General features: G+C 41.6%; 1 protein-coding gene across 8 annotated transcripts in view; it reads right to left on the reverse strand.

The window, feature by feature from the left end:
* Nucleotides 1–10,668, reverse strand: part of LOC140480004 (MAP kinase-interacting serine/threonine-protein kinase 1-like) — a 69,750-nt gene extending 59,082 nt beyond the window's left edge. For 2 of the 8 annotated variants that reach the window (XM_072574486.1, XM_072574485.1), the window contains exon 1: nucleotides 10,511–10,668. Coding sequence is in view for 2 of the 8 variants with exons in the window: in XM_072574482.1 (XP_072430583.1) it covers nucleotides 3,288–3,403 (116 nt within the window). In the remaining 6 variants the exon portion in view is untranslated. Of the gene's footprint in view, nucleotides 1–3,287; nucleotides 3,419–9,603; nucleotides 10,399–10,510 lie in introns of those variants that run through there. The other 6 variants (XM_072574488.1, XM_072574487.1, XM_072574482.1 and 3 more) reach the window with 4 other exon arrangements.
* Between the last annotated feature and the right edge of the window lie 5,290 nt (nucleotides 10,669–15,958).

Here is a 15,958-nt window from a genome sequence, read left to right on the forward strand (position 1 = left end):
TCTCCCCTTGTTCTTCTAAACTCCATCGACTATAGACTCAGAGTCCTCAAACTTTCCTCATATGTTAAGCTTTTCATTCCTGGGACAATTCTTGTGAATCGCCTCTGAACCCACTCCACAGCCAGTTATTCCTTCCTGAGATTTGGAGCCTAAAACTGTGCACGATACTCCAAATGTAGCCTGACCAGAACCTCATACATCCTCAGAAGTACATCCCTGCTTTTTTATTCAAGTCTTCTTAAAATACCAATATTGCATTTGCCTTCCTAACTACTGACTCAACCTGCAAGTTTATCTTGAGAGAATCCTGGACTAAAACTCCCAAGTCTCTTTGCACTTCAGACTTCTGAATTTTCTCCTCATTTAGAAAATAATCCATGCCTCTATTCTTCTTGCCAAAGTGTATGACCTCACACTTTCCTATATTATACTCCATCTGCCACTTCTTTGCCCACTCTTCTAACCTGCGCAATTCCTTCTCCTCCCTATCTTTGTATCATCTGCAAAGATATGCCCTCAATTCCTTCATCTAGATCATTAATATATAAAGTGAAAAGTTGCGGTCCCAACACTGACCTTTGCGGAACACCATTTGTAACTAGCTGCCAGCCTGAGAAAGATCTTTTCATCCCCACTCTCTGCTTTCTGCCAGATAGCCAAGCTTCTATCCATGCTAACATCTTGCTTCTAACACCTCTTGTGCGGCACCTTGTTAAAGTCCTTTTTGAAGTCCAGGTAGTTAACATTCATTGGCTCTCCTTGGTCTACCTGCTCACTACTTCCTCAAAGAATTCTAGCCGATTTGTCAGACATGACCTCCCCTTGATGAAACCATGCTGACTTTGCCCTATTTTACCACACACCTCCAAGCATTCAGAAATTGTAAGCTTCCCAATCCTCTGGTTTCCCCCTGCCCTTTGCCACATTTCTCTTTTGCTTTTATGCTAGCCCTGATTTCACTAGTCAGCCATGGTTGCCTCATCCTCCCTGTCAGGCGTGGAGTGCTAGAAAAGCACAGCAGGTCAGGCAAAATCTGAGCAGCAGGAGCATCAATGTTTTAGGCATGATCCCTTCATTAAGAATGAAGGGCCCTTGCCCAAAACATCGATTCTCCTGCTCCTCGGATGTTACCTGACCTGCTGTGCTTTTCCAGTATTCCACTCTCGACTCTGATTTCCAGCATCTGCAGTCCTCACTTTCTCCTCATCTTCCCTGTACCATACTTCTTTTTCCTCGGGATGAATCTCTGTGTCACCCGAACTACTCCCAGAAACTCCTGCCATTCCCATTCCATTGCCTTTCCTACTATGCTCCTCTTCCAGTCAATTCTGCCCAGCTCCTCCATCATGCCTCTGTAGTTGCCGTTATTAAGCTGTAGTGCCATTGCCTCTGATTCTATCTTCACCCTCTTAAATTGCACAGTAAATGCAATCATATTATGATCACTGCCTCCTAAGTGCTCCTTCACCTTAAGCTCCTTTATCAAGTCTGCCTTATTGCATAACATTAAATCCAGTATTGCTTGTTCCCTAGTGGGCTCCACCAAAGCTGCTCCAAAAAGCCATCTCATAGACATTCCATAAATTCCTTTTCTTGTAACTGACTACCAACATGATTTTCCCAGTCCACCTGCAGATTGAAATTCTCCATGATCACTGTAACTTTGCCTTCCTTACACATCTTTTCTTTCTCCTTGTGCATCTTGCACCCCAGCTCCTGACTACCGTTTGGAGGCCTGTACATAACTCCAACTATGGTTTTGTCACCTTTGCAGTTTCTTAATGCTACCCGCACAAATCCTACATCATCTGACCCTACTTTGTTTCTTACTATTGATTTAAACTTCATTTCTTACTAATAAGGCAACCCCACCCCCTCTACACATCTTTTCGATATATCCTTCGATATTCAGCTTCCAAATGGTTGCACTAAATCATTATTCACAGCCTAAACAAGAATCTTTATTTTCTACATTATTCTCCAGGCAAAGAGTCTATCAATAACAATTCACCTTTCAACAAGAGTATTCTTAATTTCTTTCTGAAAGCTTCTTCCAAAGAGTTTTTTAAAAATTAAAATATTAAAAATATTAAATCATCTATGCAACATCTCCAGTGCTCCCTGTAGTTTTGTGTTCTAACTATGGGTAGTTCCCAAGTCACGAATAGCTACACAAAGTAAATAACCAGGATGAATTATGTAATATGGTAATTACATTTGTAAGCGAATTATCAGGCATGTTTCGAATGGATAATACTGAAGATAAAGATGGATATCAGTGGCATTTTTAGCCTATTACAGATGTTCTGATGGTTTATAAAGGTAGAAACCAAAGTAACTTACTAAACTAATTCAACTAATTAAAAATCCAATCAAATAAACATTACAGCATTTGTAAAATTGAGCCAAATGATTAAGGCTGTCATAAGTTTACTTCAATCTTGACTGCTATTCATATTATAAGCAAGGCACTGTGCAATGCCTTATCTTTCTGAAAAGTTTCTTCTGCTGCAATATTGTTGTAACTACCGTCACAATGTGCTTCATGACATTAAAGCGCTTTGAAAATTTAGCTTCTTCAGACCTATTACTCAGCACAATGCACTGTTGTCATAATTTTGCCCTCCTTTGGATCAGTCTGCTTCCTCTTTAGTAGTTTGGGCTTTAGAAAAATAGCTCAACCCTTGTCAGTTCAAAGAAAATTATCCAAATGTCAAATCAGATTGAAAATGTCTACTTAAACATACACGCAAGCAAGAATGAAACACAAGACAACTGCACCCTCAAATTATTTTCAACATCACCCTAAACTGTTTTCATATATTGTATCAATTCCCGTGATGAGATAAATCAGAAGATTAGGTAAGATGTTAAAGGCTGGAGACAAAAGCAGTTTATCAGCACACAAAGGCTGTTGTCCATTTAGGAGACTAAATAATAACCAGAGAACTGATTTTTTTTTCACAAGTTTATAGCATGAAATCTTTCTCTTTCAGCATATCCTGTTAGTATAACAAGTCATTGGCCAAGCTCCAGGGCTCGATGAATTTATAGAGGAGTACGCTAATAGACATAATACAGAGCTGGAATCAACTCTGTATTGAGTTAGCTGATATCAGTTGTTTATATAAATAGCAAGCAGGACAGAACACCAGCACTTCATCAGAAGGTCAATGATGATGTTACCTAGCATGGTGACAAAATATCTGAGAACAAATCTACCGGCTCAGCAAGCACACATACAACATAATATGAGTTGACTGGATGAGGGGTGAAATATACTTAACGAGGATTCTCGTTTCTGTTTGAGCATCAATAATCCTTGCAGGCAGGTGAGGATCCTTGCAGACAGCATCAGGATCAGCTGTAACTCTCTAGCAATACATATCCTGCTGACATTCATTTAGGAGTTTGGATGATGACGAACAAAAAACTGATGCTGGAAAGCAGAAACAAAAACAGAAGTTGCTTATAAAACTCAGATATGATAGCACCTGTGGAGAGAGAGCAGAGTTAATGTTTCAGTTCCAGAACTATCAGTTCTGAAGAAGGGATCCAAAGAGTTAACTCTGCTTTCTCTCCACAGATGCTGCCAGACCTGCTGAGTTTTTCCAGCAATTTCTGCTTTTGATCATAAATAAATACTTGTTATCTGAGCAGTGTGCCAGACACTAAATGCCTTTCATGGATGGACAATTTAACACAAAGTGTTAACATTTTCAAGTGGTATAAAACTGATGATTGGAAATGTCCCTTCTCATTTCTGCAGATGCACCATTTAGTGTTCAATTACATATCTGAAAATAATACACTTCAGACAACCTTAATTCCAGAAAGGAGCATGTTTAAGCCATGCTATTCTGCACACAGTTACACAATGTTGTGCCAAGGGGTTTAATATTTTGAATTAGATGAACTGTAAACTGGACTTTGGGTCTGTTAAAATGTTGCAGTAGGTCAATAGGTAAGATTCTGATAGCAATGCTTACATAGTATTCTATCAAATATCTAAAGTTGAGGGACGCACAATTTTATAAGAAATTCCCTCTAACAAACACCAGTACCTATAGTATTACAAATACATCTGGGGAACCAAACTCACCTCCAGAATAAAGCTGCATCTCTGCCTGCTGTCAGCCAATCTTTTCAAGTCCTGGCCACACAGCATTGCAATATATCAGCTGGGACCAGTCAACGTGGTTTCCATGGTGAGAATTAGGAGATAATTTCAGTGGAGGGAGCATTTCGCGAGCAGTGACCATAATTTTTTATAAGTTTTAAGTTACTTATGGATAAGGATAAGAGTAGTCCTTGCGTGATAGCACTAAACTGGGAGAAGGCTGACAGATTAGACTATTAGATTCCCTACAGTGTGGAAACAGGCCCTTCGGCCCAACCAGTCCACACCGCCCTTCTGAAGAGTAACACACCCAGACCCATTTCCCTCTGACTAATCCACCTAACACTGTGGGCAATTTAGCAAGGCCAATTCACCTGGCCTGCACATCTTTCGACTGTGAAAGGAAACTGCAGCACCTGGAGGAAACTCACACAGACACGGGGTGAATGCGCAAACTCCAAACAGACAGTCGCCTGAGGCTGGAACTGAACCTGGGACCCTGGTGCTGTGAGGCAGCAGTGCTAACCACTGAGCCACCATACAAGCAACACAATATTGTGTACGAACTGGGGAATGCAAATTCGGCCAGCTGCTTGAGTGTACATCCATGTATGGGACACAGGAACTTTTTTAAAAATTGCTAGCTGATTAGAGTTCAGGACCAATTTGTTCCTGCGAAAATAAAGGATAAGAATGGCAAGATTCAGGAATCTTTGAAAACAAGAGAAACTGAGAGCTTAATCAAAAAGAAAAAAAAAGGAGACATACATAAAATTAGGAAACTGAAGATAGACAGAGACTTTGAAGAATACAAAGATAGCATGAAAGAACTCAAGAAATGAATTAGGAGAAGTAAAACGAGCCATGAAATGTCTTTGTCAAACAGTATTTAGCAAATTCCAAGGCACTTTATACAAATACAAAGAGTAAGAGGGTAGATGGGGAAATGGTAGATCCACTCAAGGACAAAAGAGGGAATTTGTGTGTGGAGCCAGAGGAAGTAGTTAAGGTTCTCAATAAATATCTTGTCATCATTATTCACAAAGGAGAAAGACATGATGAATGGGGAGTCTCAGGAGGGGTATGTTGATATTCTAGGGCATGTTACTATATCAAAAAAAGGTGTTGGGTGTTTTGAAAAGCATTAAGGTTGACAAGTCCCCAGGACCTGATGTGATCCATCACAGAATGCTGAGGGAAGCGGGTGAGGAAATTGCGGGGGCCTTGTTTGAAATCTTTGTATTCTCTTTAGTCACAGGAAAGATCCCAGAGGACTGGAAAATAGCCACATTGTTCCTTTGTTTAAGAAGGGCAACAGAGATAATCTGGGAAATTACAGGCCGGTAATCCAAATTATCACAGAAAATACAAAGGGATAGGACTTACTTACAGTTTGAAAATTATGGGCTCATTAGCAATGGCCAGCATGGCCGCGATTGGCAAGGTCATGACTTACAAACTTTATTAAGATTTTTTGAAAAAAGTTACAAAGATGATTGATCAGAGCAGGGCACTATATATTGTCTATAGGGACTTTAGCAAGGCTTTTGACATTATAAAAAGTGAATTCAAGGTAAATTCATGTGGGATCCATGGTGAGCTAGAAAGATGAATACAGAATTGGCTTAATCATAGAAGATAAATAGTGGTGGTGGAAGTGATTTTCTGACTGGAGATCCATTACCAGTGTGTCCTGTAGGAATCTCTGCTGGGTCCCCTGTTTTTTGTAATATATATAAATGATTGAGGAAAACGTGGATGCCCTGATTAGTAAGTTTGCACACACCATAAAGATTGGGGAAGCTGTGGATTTGAGGATTGCCAGAAGATACAGCAGTATAAAGATAGGCTGGACACTTAGGCAGAGAAATGGTAGATGAAGTTTAACCCAGACAAATGCCAAGTAAGGCACTTCGGAAGATCTAATGCAAGTAGGAAGTATACAGTAAATGGCAGAACCCTGAATAGCATCAGCATACAGTGGGATCTAGGTGTATAGATTCATAGTTGCTTGAAAATGGCAACACAAGTGGATAAGGTGATCAAGAAGGCTAATGGCATGCTTGCCTTCATTGGTCAAGGTATAAAGTATAAAAATTGGCAAATCATGTTGCAGCATATAGAAATTTAGTTAGGTCACATTTGGGACAGCGTGTACAATTCTGATCATCACACTACTAAAAGGATGTGTAGGCTTTGGATGGGGTATAGAAATTGAACATCGAAGGATGAGGGGCGACTTGATAGAAGTTTACAAAATTATGAGAGGCACAGATAGAATGGACAGTCTGAGCCATTTTTCCCCAAGGTACCAGAGGGCATATGTTGAAGGTAAAAGGGGGTAAAGTTTAAAGGAGATGTGAAAGGCAAGTTTTTTTTTTTTACACAGAGTGTGATGTATACCTGGAATGATCTGCCAGAGGTGGTGGTTGAGACAGATACAAAAGCAACATTTAAGAGGCTTCTAGACAGATTTATGAATAGGCAGGGAATAGGGGGATATAGACTGCATAAAGGCAAAAGGCTGTTAGTTTAAAAAGGCATCATGTCGGTGCAGTCCTGATGAGCCAATGGGCCTGTTCCTGTGCTGCACTGTTCTTTGTTTTTAAAAGGAGGGAAACAGAAAACAGGAAATTATAAGTGAACAAGCCTACTACCTACTAAAGCAAAATGCTACAATCCATTACTAAAGAGGTTATTGCAGATTACCTGGAAAATCATCATGGATTCAGGCACGGTCAACATGGTCGTGAAAGCAACATTATGATTAACTAATATTATGATTAACTCACAGCGCCAGGGACCTGGGTTCAATTCCACCCTTGGGCAACTGTCTGTGTTGAGTTTGCACATTCTCTTAATGTCTCCGTGGGTTTCCTCCGGGTGCTCCGGTTTCCTCCCACAGTCCAAAGATGTGCAGGTTAGGTGAATTGGCCATGTTAAATTGCCCATAGTATTAGGTACATTAGTCAGGCGTGAATGTAGGGGAACGGGTCTGCATGGGTTGCTCTTCGGAGGGTCAGTGTGGACTTGTTGGGCCGAAGAGCCTGTTTCCATACTGTAGGGAATCTAATCTAGAGTCCTTTGCAGAAATAAAAGTACTGTGGATAAAGAGGATCCTGTGGATAAGATGTACCTGTACTTGGATTTCCAAAAGGCATTTAATAAGCTGTCATGAAGGTCACTACAGAACACAATAGCTCGTGTGTAGGTGATAACCTATTGGCACGGATAAAAGATTGGGTAGCTAACAAGAATCAGAGGGTGAAGCTAAATGAGTCTTTATCAGGATTTAGCTGCAAATTCAGCTAAAAGTTCTAGACAACCACAGGAATCACTGGTGGGCCTCAGCAACTTGGAATCTATATTAATGATTTAGATGAAGGAAGCAAACTAAATTTGCTAGTAACACCATAATAGGTGGAATTTAAGTTAGCAAGAAGAGGTAAAAAGTTTACAAATAGGTTATAAACAACTGAGCAAACATGGGCACAGGGGAACAAGTAAATTGGTCCACTTGGCTGGAAGAATATAGAAACAGTGTACTATAAAATGGAGGCAGATGGAAGAATACAATTATACACAGAGTGCTGGTGTCTGGGTGCATGAAGTACTAAAGACCGGGATACAAGTATAGCAGATGATTAGAAAAGCAAATCAAACTCCGGTAATTCCTCTTTTTGTGCTCAATTCCTCTCAATTAAGGAAATCATCTCATTAGTCTTTTTCGTTATGTGCTTTATCTGTATATTAACATTTTTTGACTTATACTAGAACATCTAATCCCTCTAAACCTCAAATTCTACAGTTCTCTGCTTAAGTAATATTCTGTTTCTTTTATTCTTCCTTCACATTTTCCTGCATCACACTCCACCTGCTGGATTTTTACCCATTTAATCTATGTACATCTGCAAATTCCTTAGTACTTATAGAATCCCTACAGTGTAGGAGCAAGCCATTCGGCTCATTGAGTCCACACTGACCCTTCTAAGAGGATCCCACCCAGTCCAACCTAACCCTGTAACCCTCCATTTTCAATGGCTAATCCATGGACACTATTGGCAATTTAGCATGGCAAACCCACTTAATATGCACACCTTTGGATTGTGGAAAGAAACTAGAGCACCTGGAGAAGATTCATGCAGATTCAGGGAGAATATGCAAACTTCACACACAGGCACCCAAGTCTGGAATCGAACCGGATCCCTGGCACTGTGGGGCAGCAGTGCCAACCACTATGCAACCATGCTGCCCCTTCTCCCTAACATAGGTTTTTTAAAAAACCTGTCTTTTCGTAGTCTGCAAATTTAGCTGCCATGCCATTGCTCCCCTCATCTATGCCACTGATGTAAATTGTAAAGATTTGAAGGCCCAACACAGATATCCCACTAGTGGGAGCAGCAGCTAGGTGAGCGGTGATGCAGAAGTCTTACCACCTGAGACAATTGGGTCTGCACAGTGTTGGGGGGCTTCAGGTCAAAACAACATTTCGCATCATTGAAAATCCACCATAAGTATTCTCGCAAAAACATCTAATTTATCCCTCATGGCTATAAAATATCACTAAGAAAATGTTGGCAGTAGCCAAGATGGCAAACCCTAAATCTGAAAGAAAATCTAACACTCACACTGAATTTCTAAGCAAAAATCCCCAAAGCACAGCTGACAGTTCGGGGATCCACCTGTTGAATGTCTGAACGTTAAAAAGGAGAAAAATGAACCTTTTAGAAATTGTTTTTAATCAAAGTACAACATTCCCGTGTCCCAGTATATACATTTTTTCACACCTTGGATAGACACCCATGATGCAATTAGTACAAATTCCGTTTAATTACTAATTAGACAAAAGATTTGGCTATATCGGGCAAGATACATTTCTCGAGCATGAATACACCATTCGTATAATGCAAGTTTAGTGCGTGTGGGACAAGTGGTTTACAACTACGGAATTTAAATTCAGCGTTAATCAGGATTCAGCAATATAGTGGCATTATACTCAGCAACATACAGCGTAAATTCAGTGTTGTCAAAAACGCTCAGTAAGCACGCTGGACACATTTTTAACCAGTTTGTTTAACCTCTTAGACCATAACTTTCAAACACCTCTCTCCCTCCAGTCGTATAATCATGTATTCATGTAGACGCCTGTTTTTTTTTAAATGGACAGCATGTAACGCTCATTTTTTATTGCTCGGCTGAAACTTGAACTGCAGCTAACAATCGTGTTGCAGTATAAATGCATTTTGAACATCCCTGAATTTTGCACTCCGACTACAACCCTTCGGAGATCGTTCAAGCTATGTTATTGCCCTAGGAATGTGCCACTTTTTATATCTACATTTACTTTTCGCTGGAATCTATTTCTTATTCAGTAAATCCAATACAAAAGTACTAGAACTTAAATCGTTTCTGTTTTGCGCACATAGCATTTAGCAGAGTTTATGTCCTCGAAACATTATTTACAAACAACTTTGGCAACTTACCCAGTGGGTGCGACAGCAAATTTCGCGCGCCTTGGAACTCATCGCCAGCAGAGATCCAGGAACGAACTCAAATAGGTTTCAAATAAACCTCATTTAACATACGAAAATGCATACCATGAAAATAAGATTGCTGCTGCTTTGTTACAAAGAGGCGCCTTAAATAAAATTAGAAAAGCTGCATTCTGAGGAAATACCAGTCCCACTGTGATCACTGAATGGTGAAACTGTCCCAGTGAGCTGCACCATGAGTTACAACAGACTAAAACTCATCGATTTCCTCGCCCAGAGTGACCCGAAATTTTAACTGTTTCCTCTCCTGCAATGTTCCCTTCTGACAGTGTTAATTTTAAAGGTTAACACACTTTTTTTTTACAAATAAAAACAGAAGAATTGGGTTCAGTGATATTGCAGCTCAGCCAGTGCTGAGGCGATGGGGCTTTATTTCCATTGAGATGGGCGAAGAATATATTTGAAAATCAAAAAGGGGATCATGATGGTGGTAAATTCCCAACCAGCAAAGGATCGAGAATTGTCAGAATGTAAAGGGAAGACTCCTTTCCCTCAGGGGAAACCTAGTCCCTTTGCTATATTTAACTGAACATAAACAGTCTGAGTTCCTGCAGTCACAGTGGAAAGGGAGGGAAAAAAAACCTCATGATGGAGGGAAACTACAAATAAATCATACAGATCAACAAAAATTAAGAGAGGAAGAGCCCTTCTGACAATCTAATCCCAAACCGTGCCCGTTGTGTGTGAGGGACTGGGAGATAAAGTTGTCGAGCGGTGGCCGAGGAGCCGGCTGGCGGGAGCTGTCCGCCACCCTGCCCAGCCCAGCCCAGCCCAGCCCATACACAAACCCACATCCTCCCGTCTCACAGTCAGGCACAAACTCCGATCGATCTTTTACCTCAAGCCGCAGGGACGGGACGCCTCTGCTGTCTTCCTCCCTCCCGGCCGGCCGGCCGCCCGCGACTGGCTAGTCGAAATTCCAGGAGTACAGGGAGCTGTCGAGATGCCTCCCGGCCACCGTCCTCCCGCCGCCCTCTTGGGAAGGGAATTGGACTGCTCCTGGGCGCCATCTTGTTAAGGTAATGGATCCCGCGCGTGCACGTCCTCAGAGGTCAGGGCGGTTTTCTGTTGGTTGACTTGTCCATCAGGGGGGACTGGAGTACAGTGGTGGTGCCCTACCTCTGAGATAGGAGGCACCGGGTTCAAGTCCCACCATGCTTCATAGACGTGTAATAATCTCCGAGTGCGTTGAATAGGGAAACATAAGCTTATTGCATTACCTCTGTAATGAGAGAGTATAATCTCCTAGTAGTTTTGGATTTAATATATTTTATCAATAGGACCAGACTATGACTAGAACTGTGGATGCTGAAGATCTAAAACAAAAACAGAAAGCAGTGGAGGCAAGACCATTGAGTCAAGTGAAGACAGACATAGATAGGTTCTTCATTGACAAGGGGATCAAGGGTTACGGGGAGAAAGCAGGAGGATGAGTTTGAGAAAATTATCATCCATGATTAAAAAGGCGGAGCTGACTCAATGGGCAGGATGGACTAATTTCTGCTCCAATGTCTTATCTGGACAAGCAGGAGGTTGGAAGAACACAGCAAACCAGGCAGCATTTAGGAGGTGGAGAAGTCAACGTTTCGGATCCCGAAGAAGGCCTTACCTGAAACTTTGACTTCTCCATCTCCTAATGCTACCTGGCTTGCTGTGTTCTTCCAGCCTCCTGGTTGTCTACTTTGGATTCCAGCATCTGCAGTTTTTTTTGTCTCTACCTATATCTTATGGTAAACAGACCTTTTCAAGTGTCACTGGAATCAAAACATTAGCTCTGTTTCTCTCACCACAGAAACTGCCAGACCTATTGAGTTTCTCTAGCAATTTCTGTTTCTGTAACAGCCCATCTATCATGTATTATGGGCCTACAGTGTCTGATATTATGTGCAATGTGGTAATAACTCCTTTACGACAGAGAATTGTACAGCATAGAAGACCATTTGGTCCATGCTAACTAGATAAATTAATCTAATCCCATTTGCTAGCATTTGGACCATATCCCTCAAATCCCTTCCTATTCATATACTCGTATAGGAGCCTTATAAATGTTATAATTGTACAAGCCTCCACCACTTCCTTTGGCAGCTCATTCCATACATGCACCACCCTCTGCATGAAAAAGTTACCCCTCAGGTGCTTTTTAAGTCTTTCCCCTCTCACCTTAAACCTATGCCCTCTAGTTTTGGACTTCCCCACCCTAGGAAAAAGACCTTGGTCATTCAACCTATCTTTGCCCCTCATAATTTTATAAACCTCAGAAGGTCATCCCTCAGCCTCTGACGTTCCAGGGGGAAAAAAACAGCCTATTCACTTGTTGCTCAAACCCTCGAGTCCTGAGGCGACAGAAGGATAAGATTTATCTCATGCTTTGACAGGAGATGTTTGGAACAATGCTTTATTATATTGTGTGAGCTAAGCAGATGAACAATTTTCATTGAAATCAGCTCCAACTATTAAAAGTTAAAGCCAAAAATGATGGAAATACCAGGTTTGATACATCTAAGAAGAGAAAAAAAAGTCATGACTATAATCCAAAATATTGTTTTCAGCAAATTTGAGTGCTAATGATCTAGACTTTGTAAGTCAACCTGTGTTGTGCCACTCAACATTTAAAACAGTAAGCTGCATAATGAATTTGTCAGAAAATAATCTGTTGTACTGACAAGATTAAATCTGTTGTACTGACAAAATTACTGCTCATCCTTGATCATGATTTATTTTGCTACTGTCAACAGTGATATAGAACATTCAATATTAGGTAAAAAGATTATGTTCCTCAACAATCTCAGATGAAAAAGTGTTTAAAAAGTAATATTTGGAAATGGATGTACTGGATCTCCAATTCCTGTCTTAACCTTTGATTACTTAAATGCAGTTATAGGTCCTTAAGAGTTCCATATGTTTTGTTTTAATGTCAAGTGTAGGAAATAATATTTTCTGTTGTCAGACATTATGAGATAATCTAACCTGAGTAAATATAATCAAGGTGAAGATGCAGTCAAGTAGCAAGGTAGTGATATCTGGATTACTCCTGGTATCACATGCTAGTGAGGAATCGGAGGACAGAGCAGATGAATGAGTGACTGAGGAGCTGGTGTAGGGGGCAGGGAATCACTTTTTTTGCATCATTAGAATCTCTTTTGGGTAGAAGTGAACTGTATAAGGACAGGCTGCACCAGAATTGGAAGGGGACAAATATCAATATCGTGGCGAGGAGATTTGCTAGTGCTACTCAGAAAGCTTTAAACTAGTAAAGTATTGGTGTGTGTGTGTGTGTGGAGATCCAAGAGAGATAGTGAGAAAAGAAACAAATCTGATGCTCCTCCAGTTCAGAAGAGAAGCAAGTCAAATATTCAAGGCAGGCAAGAGCAAGGCAGAGAACAAGTTTAAAACTGATAAATTACATCTATTTCAATGCAAGAGACTTGACAGGTAAAGCAGATGAACTCAGGGTGCGGTTGGGGCTGGGATGTCATAACTATTACAGACGTAACTCAGGGAAGGACAGGACTGGCAGCTTAATAGTCCAGGGTATAGATGCTTCGGAAGGATAGAAAGGAGTGTGGCCTTTTGGTTTATCTTTATGGCTGTACTTAGGAGGATATTCCTAAGAGTTCATCCAGTGACGTTATTCGGGTGGAACTGAGAAATAAGAAAGGGATGATCACCTTGTTGGGATTGTATTATAGACCCCCCCCCCCAGTAGTCTGCAGGAAATTGAGAAACAAATTTGTAAGGGAGTTTAATTTAGATAAATGTGAGACGTTGCATTTTGGTAAGGCAAATGAGGGCAGGACTTATACATTTAATGGTAAAATCCTGGGGAGTGTTGCCAAAAAAAAGAGACCTTGGAGTGCAGGTTCATTGTTCCTTGAAAGTGGAGTTGCAGGTCGACAAGAGTAGTGAAGGAGGGATTTGATACGCTTGCCTTTATTGATCAGTGCATTGAGTATAGGAGTTGGGAGGTTATGCTTCAGCTGTACAGGACATTGGTTAGGCCACTTAAGGAATACTGTATTCAGTTTTGGTCTCCCTGCAAAAGGAAAGATATTGTGAAACTTGAAAGAGTTGAGAAAAAATGTACAAGGATTGGAGGGTTTGAGCTATAGGGATACTGATTAGACTGGGGCTATTTTCCTTGGAGTGTCAGAGGCTGAGGAGTCACCTTACTGAGGTTTATCACATCATGAGAGGTGTGTATGGGGTGAATAGCCAAGGTCTTTTCCCCAGGGTGGGGGAGTCCCAAAACTAGAGTGTATTGGGTTTAAAGTGAGAGGAGAAAGATTTAAAGGGAACCTAAGAGACAACTTTATCAGGCAGAGGCTTGAATGAAATGAGCTGCCAGAGGATGTGCTATATGACTCTGACTTTATTTAATCATTTGCTAGAGATTAGGGGGAGTTGAGGATTTAGTGGTTATTATCCCTGGACTGTTAATCTAGAGACCCAGTTAATGTTCTCGGGACTTAGGTTCAAATCCCATCATGGCACATTAGTGGAATTTGAATTCAATAAAAATCGGAAGTAAGAGTCTAATGATCAGGAATCCATTGCTGATTGTCGAAAAACCCATCTGGTTCACTTATGCCCTTTAAGGAAGGAAACTGTCATCCTTACCTAGTACGGTCTGGTATAAATTGACTCCAGCCCCACAACAATGTGGTTGACACTTCTGGGCAATTGGGGATTGGGGAAAAAACATGTTGGCCTAGCCAGTGACACTCTTATCCTGTGAATGAATAAAAAAAATTACAAGCTGAATTTTATAGGTGTTTTTTGGCTAAGTGTGAACTGTGTCAAGGTTATTGGAGGGATCCTCGCCAGAGGTCTATGTATTTTTCACAACTCGCCTCATTAACTACCTAATACCTCACCCTACTGCACTCCTTTTGTTCAATTCTATCCACATCTTACCAGAACTCACCACTCGATAGATGCCCTTCATAGCACTGGCACTCTTGCACCCGCATCATCTTTAAAAGCCTGCTTTGCACCTGGACAAGTTTGCAGCTGCCATTCATGTTCCTGACTTTTTCCCCATACTTGCCAGATAAGGAAATTGGCATCCCCCTTTGCAGTTAGGAACTGGGAGATGTTGCTGGATAGGGCCATTCCCTGTCTGCACTGCCTTTCGCCCAGGACCAGCACTGGGGGCCACAACATCAGTTCCCACTCGCCCGATTCAAGGTTGCCACCCAGGTTATTGGAGTTTCAACCATCTGGAGGAATATCCAACAGTGAGGGAAGAAAGTCAGTGACCTTCTCCACTCCACCAGTGTATGTGCTTCCATCATTGTGATTCCTCACGCTCACCCTGCTGTTGTACCCATGTCCCAGAAAGGCCCACATTCTACCACTCTCGCTATTGCAACATCTCCCTGACTCATGCTCACTCAGCTTTCCTGATGAAGGGCTTTTGCCCAAAACGTCGATTTTGCTGCTCCTTGGATGCTGCCTGAACTGCTGTGCTCTTCCAGCACCACTAATCCAGAATCAACACCACTCAACCTGCCTACTCACTCACCCAAGACACCTCCCATCTGCATCAATTATGCCACCCACTTTCCTCTCCTGTAATACTCGCCTCTTTCTCCTTCCAGGAGGAAACCAGTGCATAGTAGGGCAGAAAGATGTAAGTTGGGTGGTGGTTTGCCTTTATGTGAAGAGGATCCTTACTCTGATCACCTTGAGCATCTGATCTATTGTGTAGTATCCTTTGACCACAGGCTACCTGCCTCTGCTTGAGTGAGGACTGCTGACAACCACAACAAACTTCCTGGCTTTCTGTCTGGTCAAAACATAAAGGCAAGACAGAAGTGATATGAGCCTGGTATGTCTGACTGAGGGGAAAAGCTCAAAAAGGCAAAGCATTGAAAGGCAGGGATATTGTGTGCATCCAGGTAGGCTGTGAGTGAGGGAGCAGTACAACAGCATGCAAAGAACCTGGAGATGCAGCCAGGTCCAGTCTATGAGCTTGATGTGTATTCCTAAGTGCAAAGTGTCCTCACTGGACCTTTACTATTGCTGCAGCTCAAGGTGCATTATTGAATTGCACAAGCATTCTGTAAGTGGGGTGCAAATACACTGCTGGTATTCTTAGGAGCTTGTACATATTGGATGCCCCCCTACATGGATGAGCATAGCCAGTGTGCCATGGCCACTAGCAGCAAGAACACAGCAAAGTCCCTGCAGTGACAAGCACTTGGCCTCTCCTGCCATGTGATTTCATGAGACGGGGCCCAAAGAATCCAGTTGCATATTTCATTAAGAGCAGAAGATTGCATGA

The sequence above is a fragment of the Chiloscyllium punctatum genome, chromosome 7 (genome assembly GCF_047496795.1).
Source record: "Chiloscyllium punctatum isolate Juve2018m chromosome 7, sChiPun1.3, whole genome shotgun sequence".
Taxonomy (NCBI): Eukaryota; Metazoa; Chordata; class Chondrichthyes; order Orectolobiformes; family Hemiscylliidae; genus Chiloscyllium; species Chiloscyllium punctatum.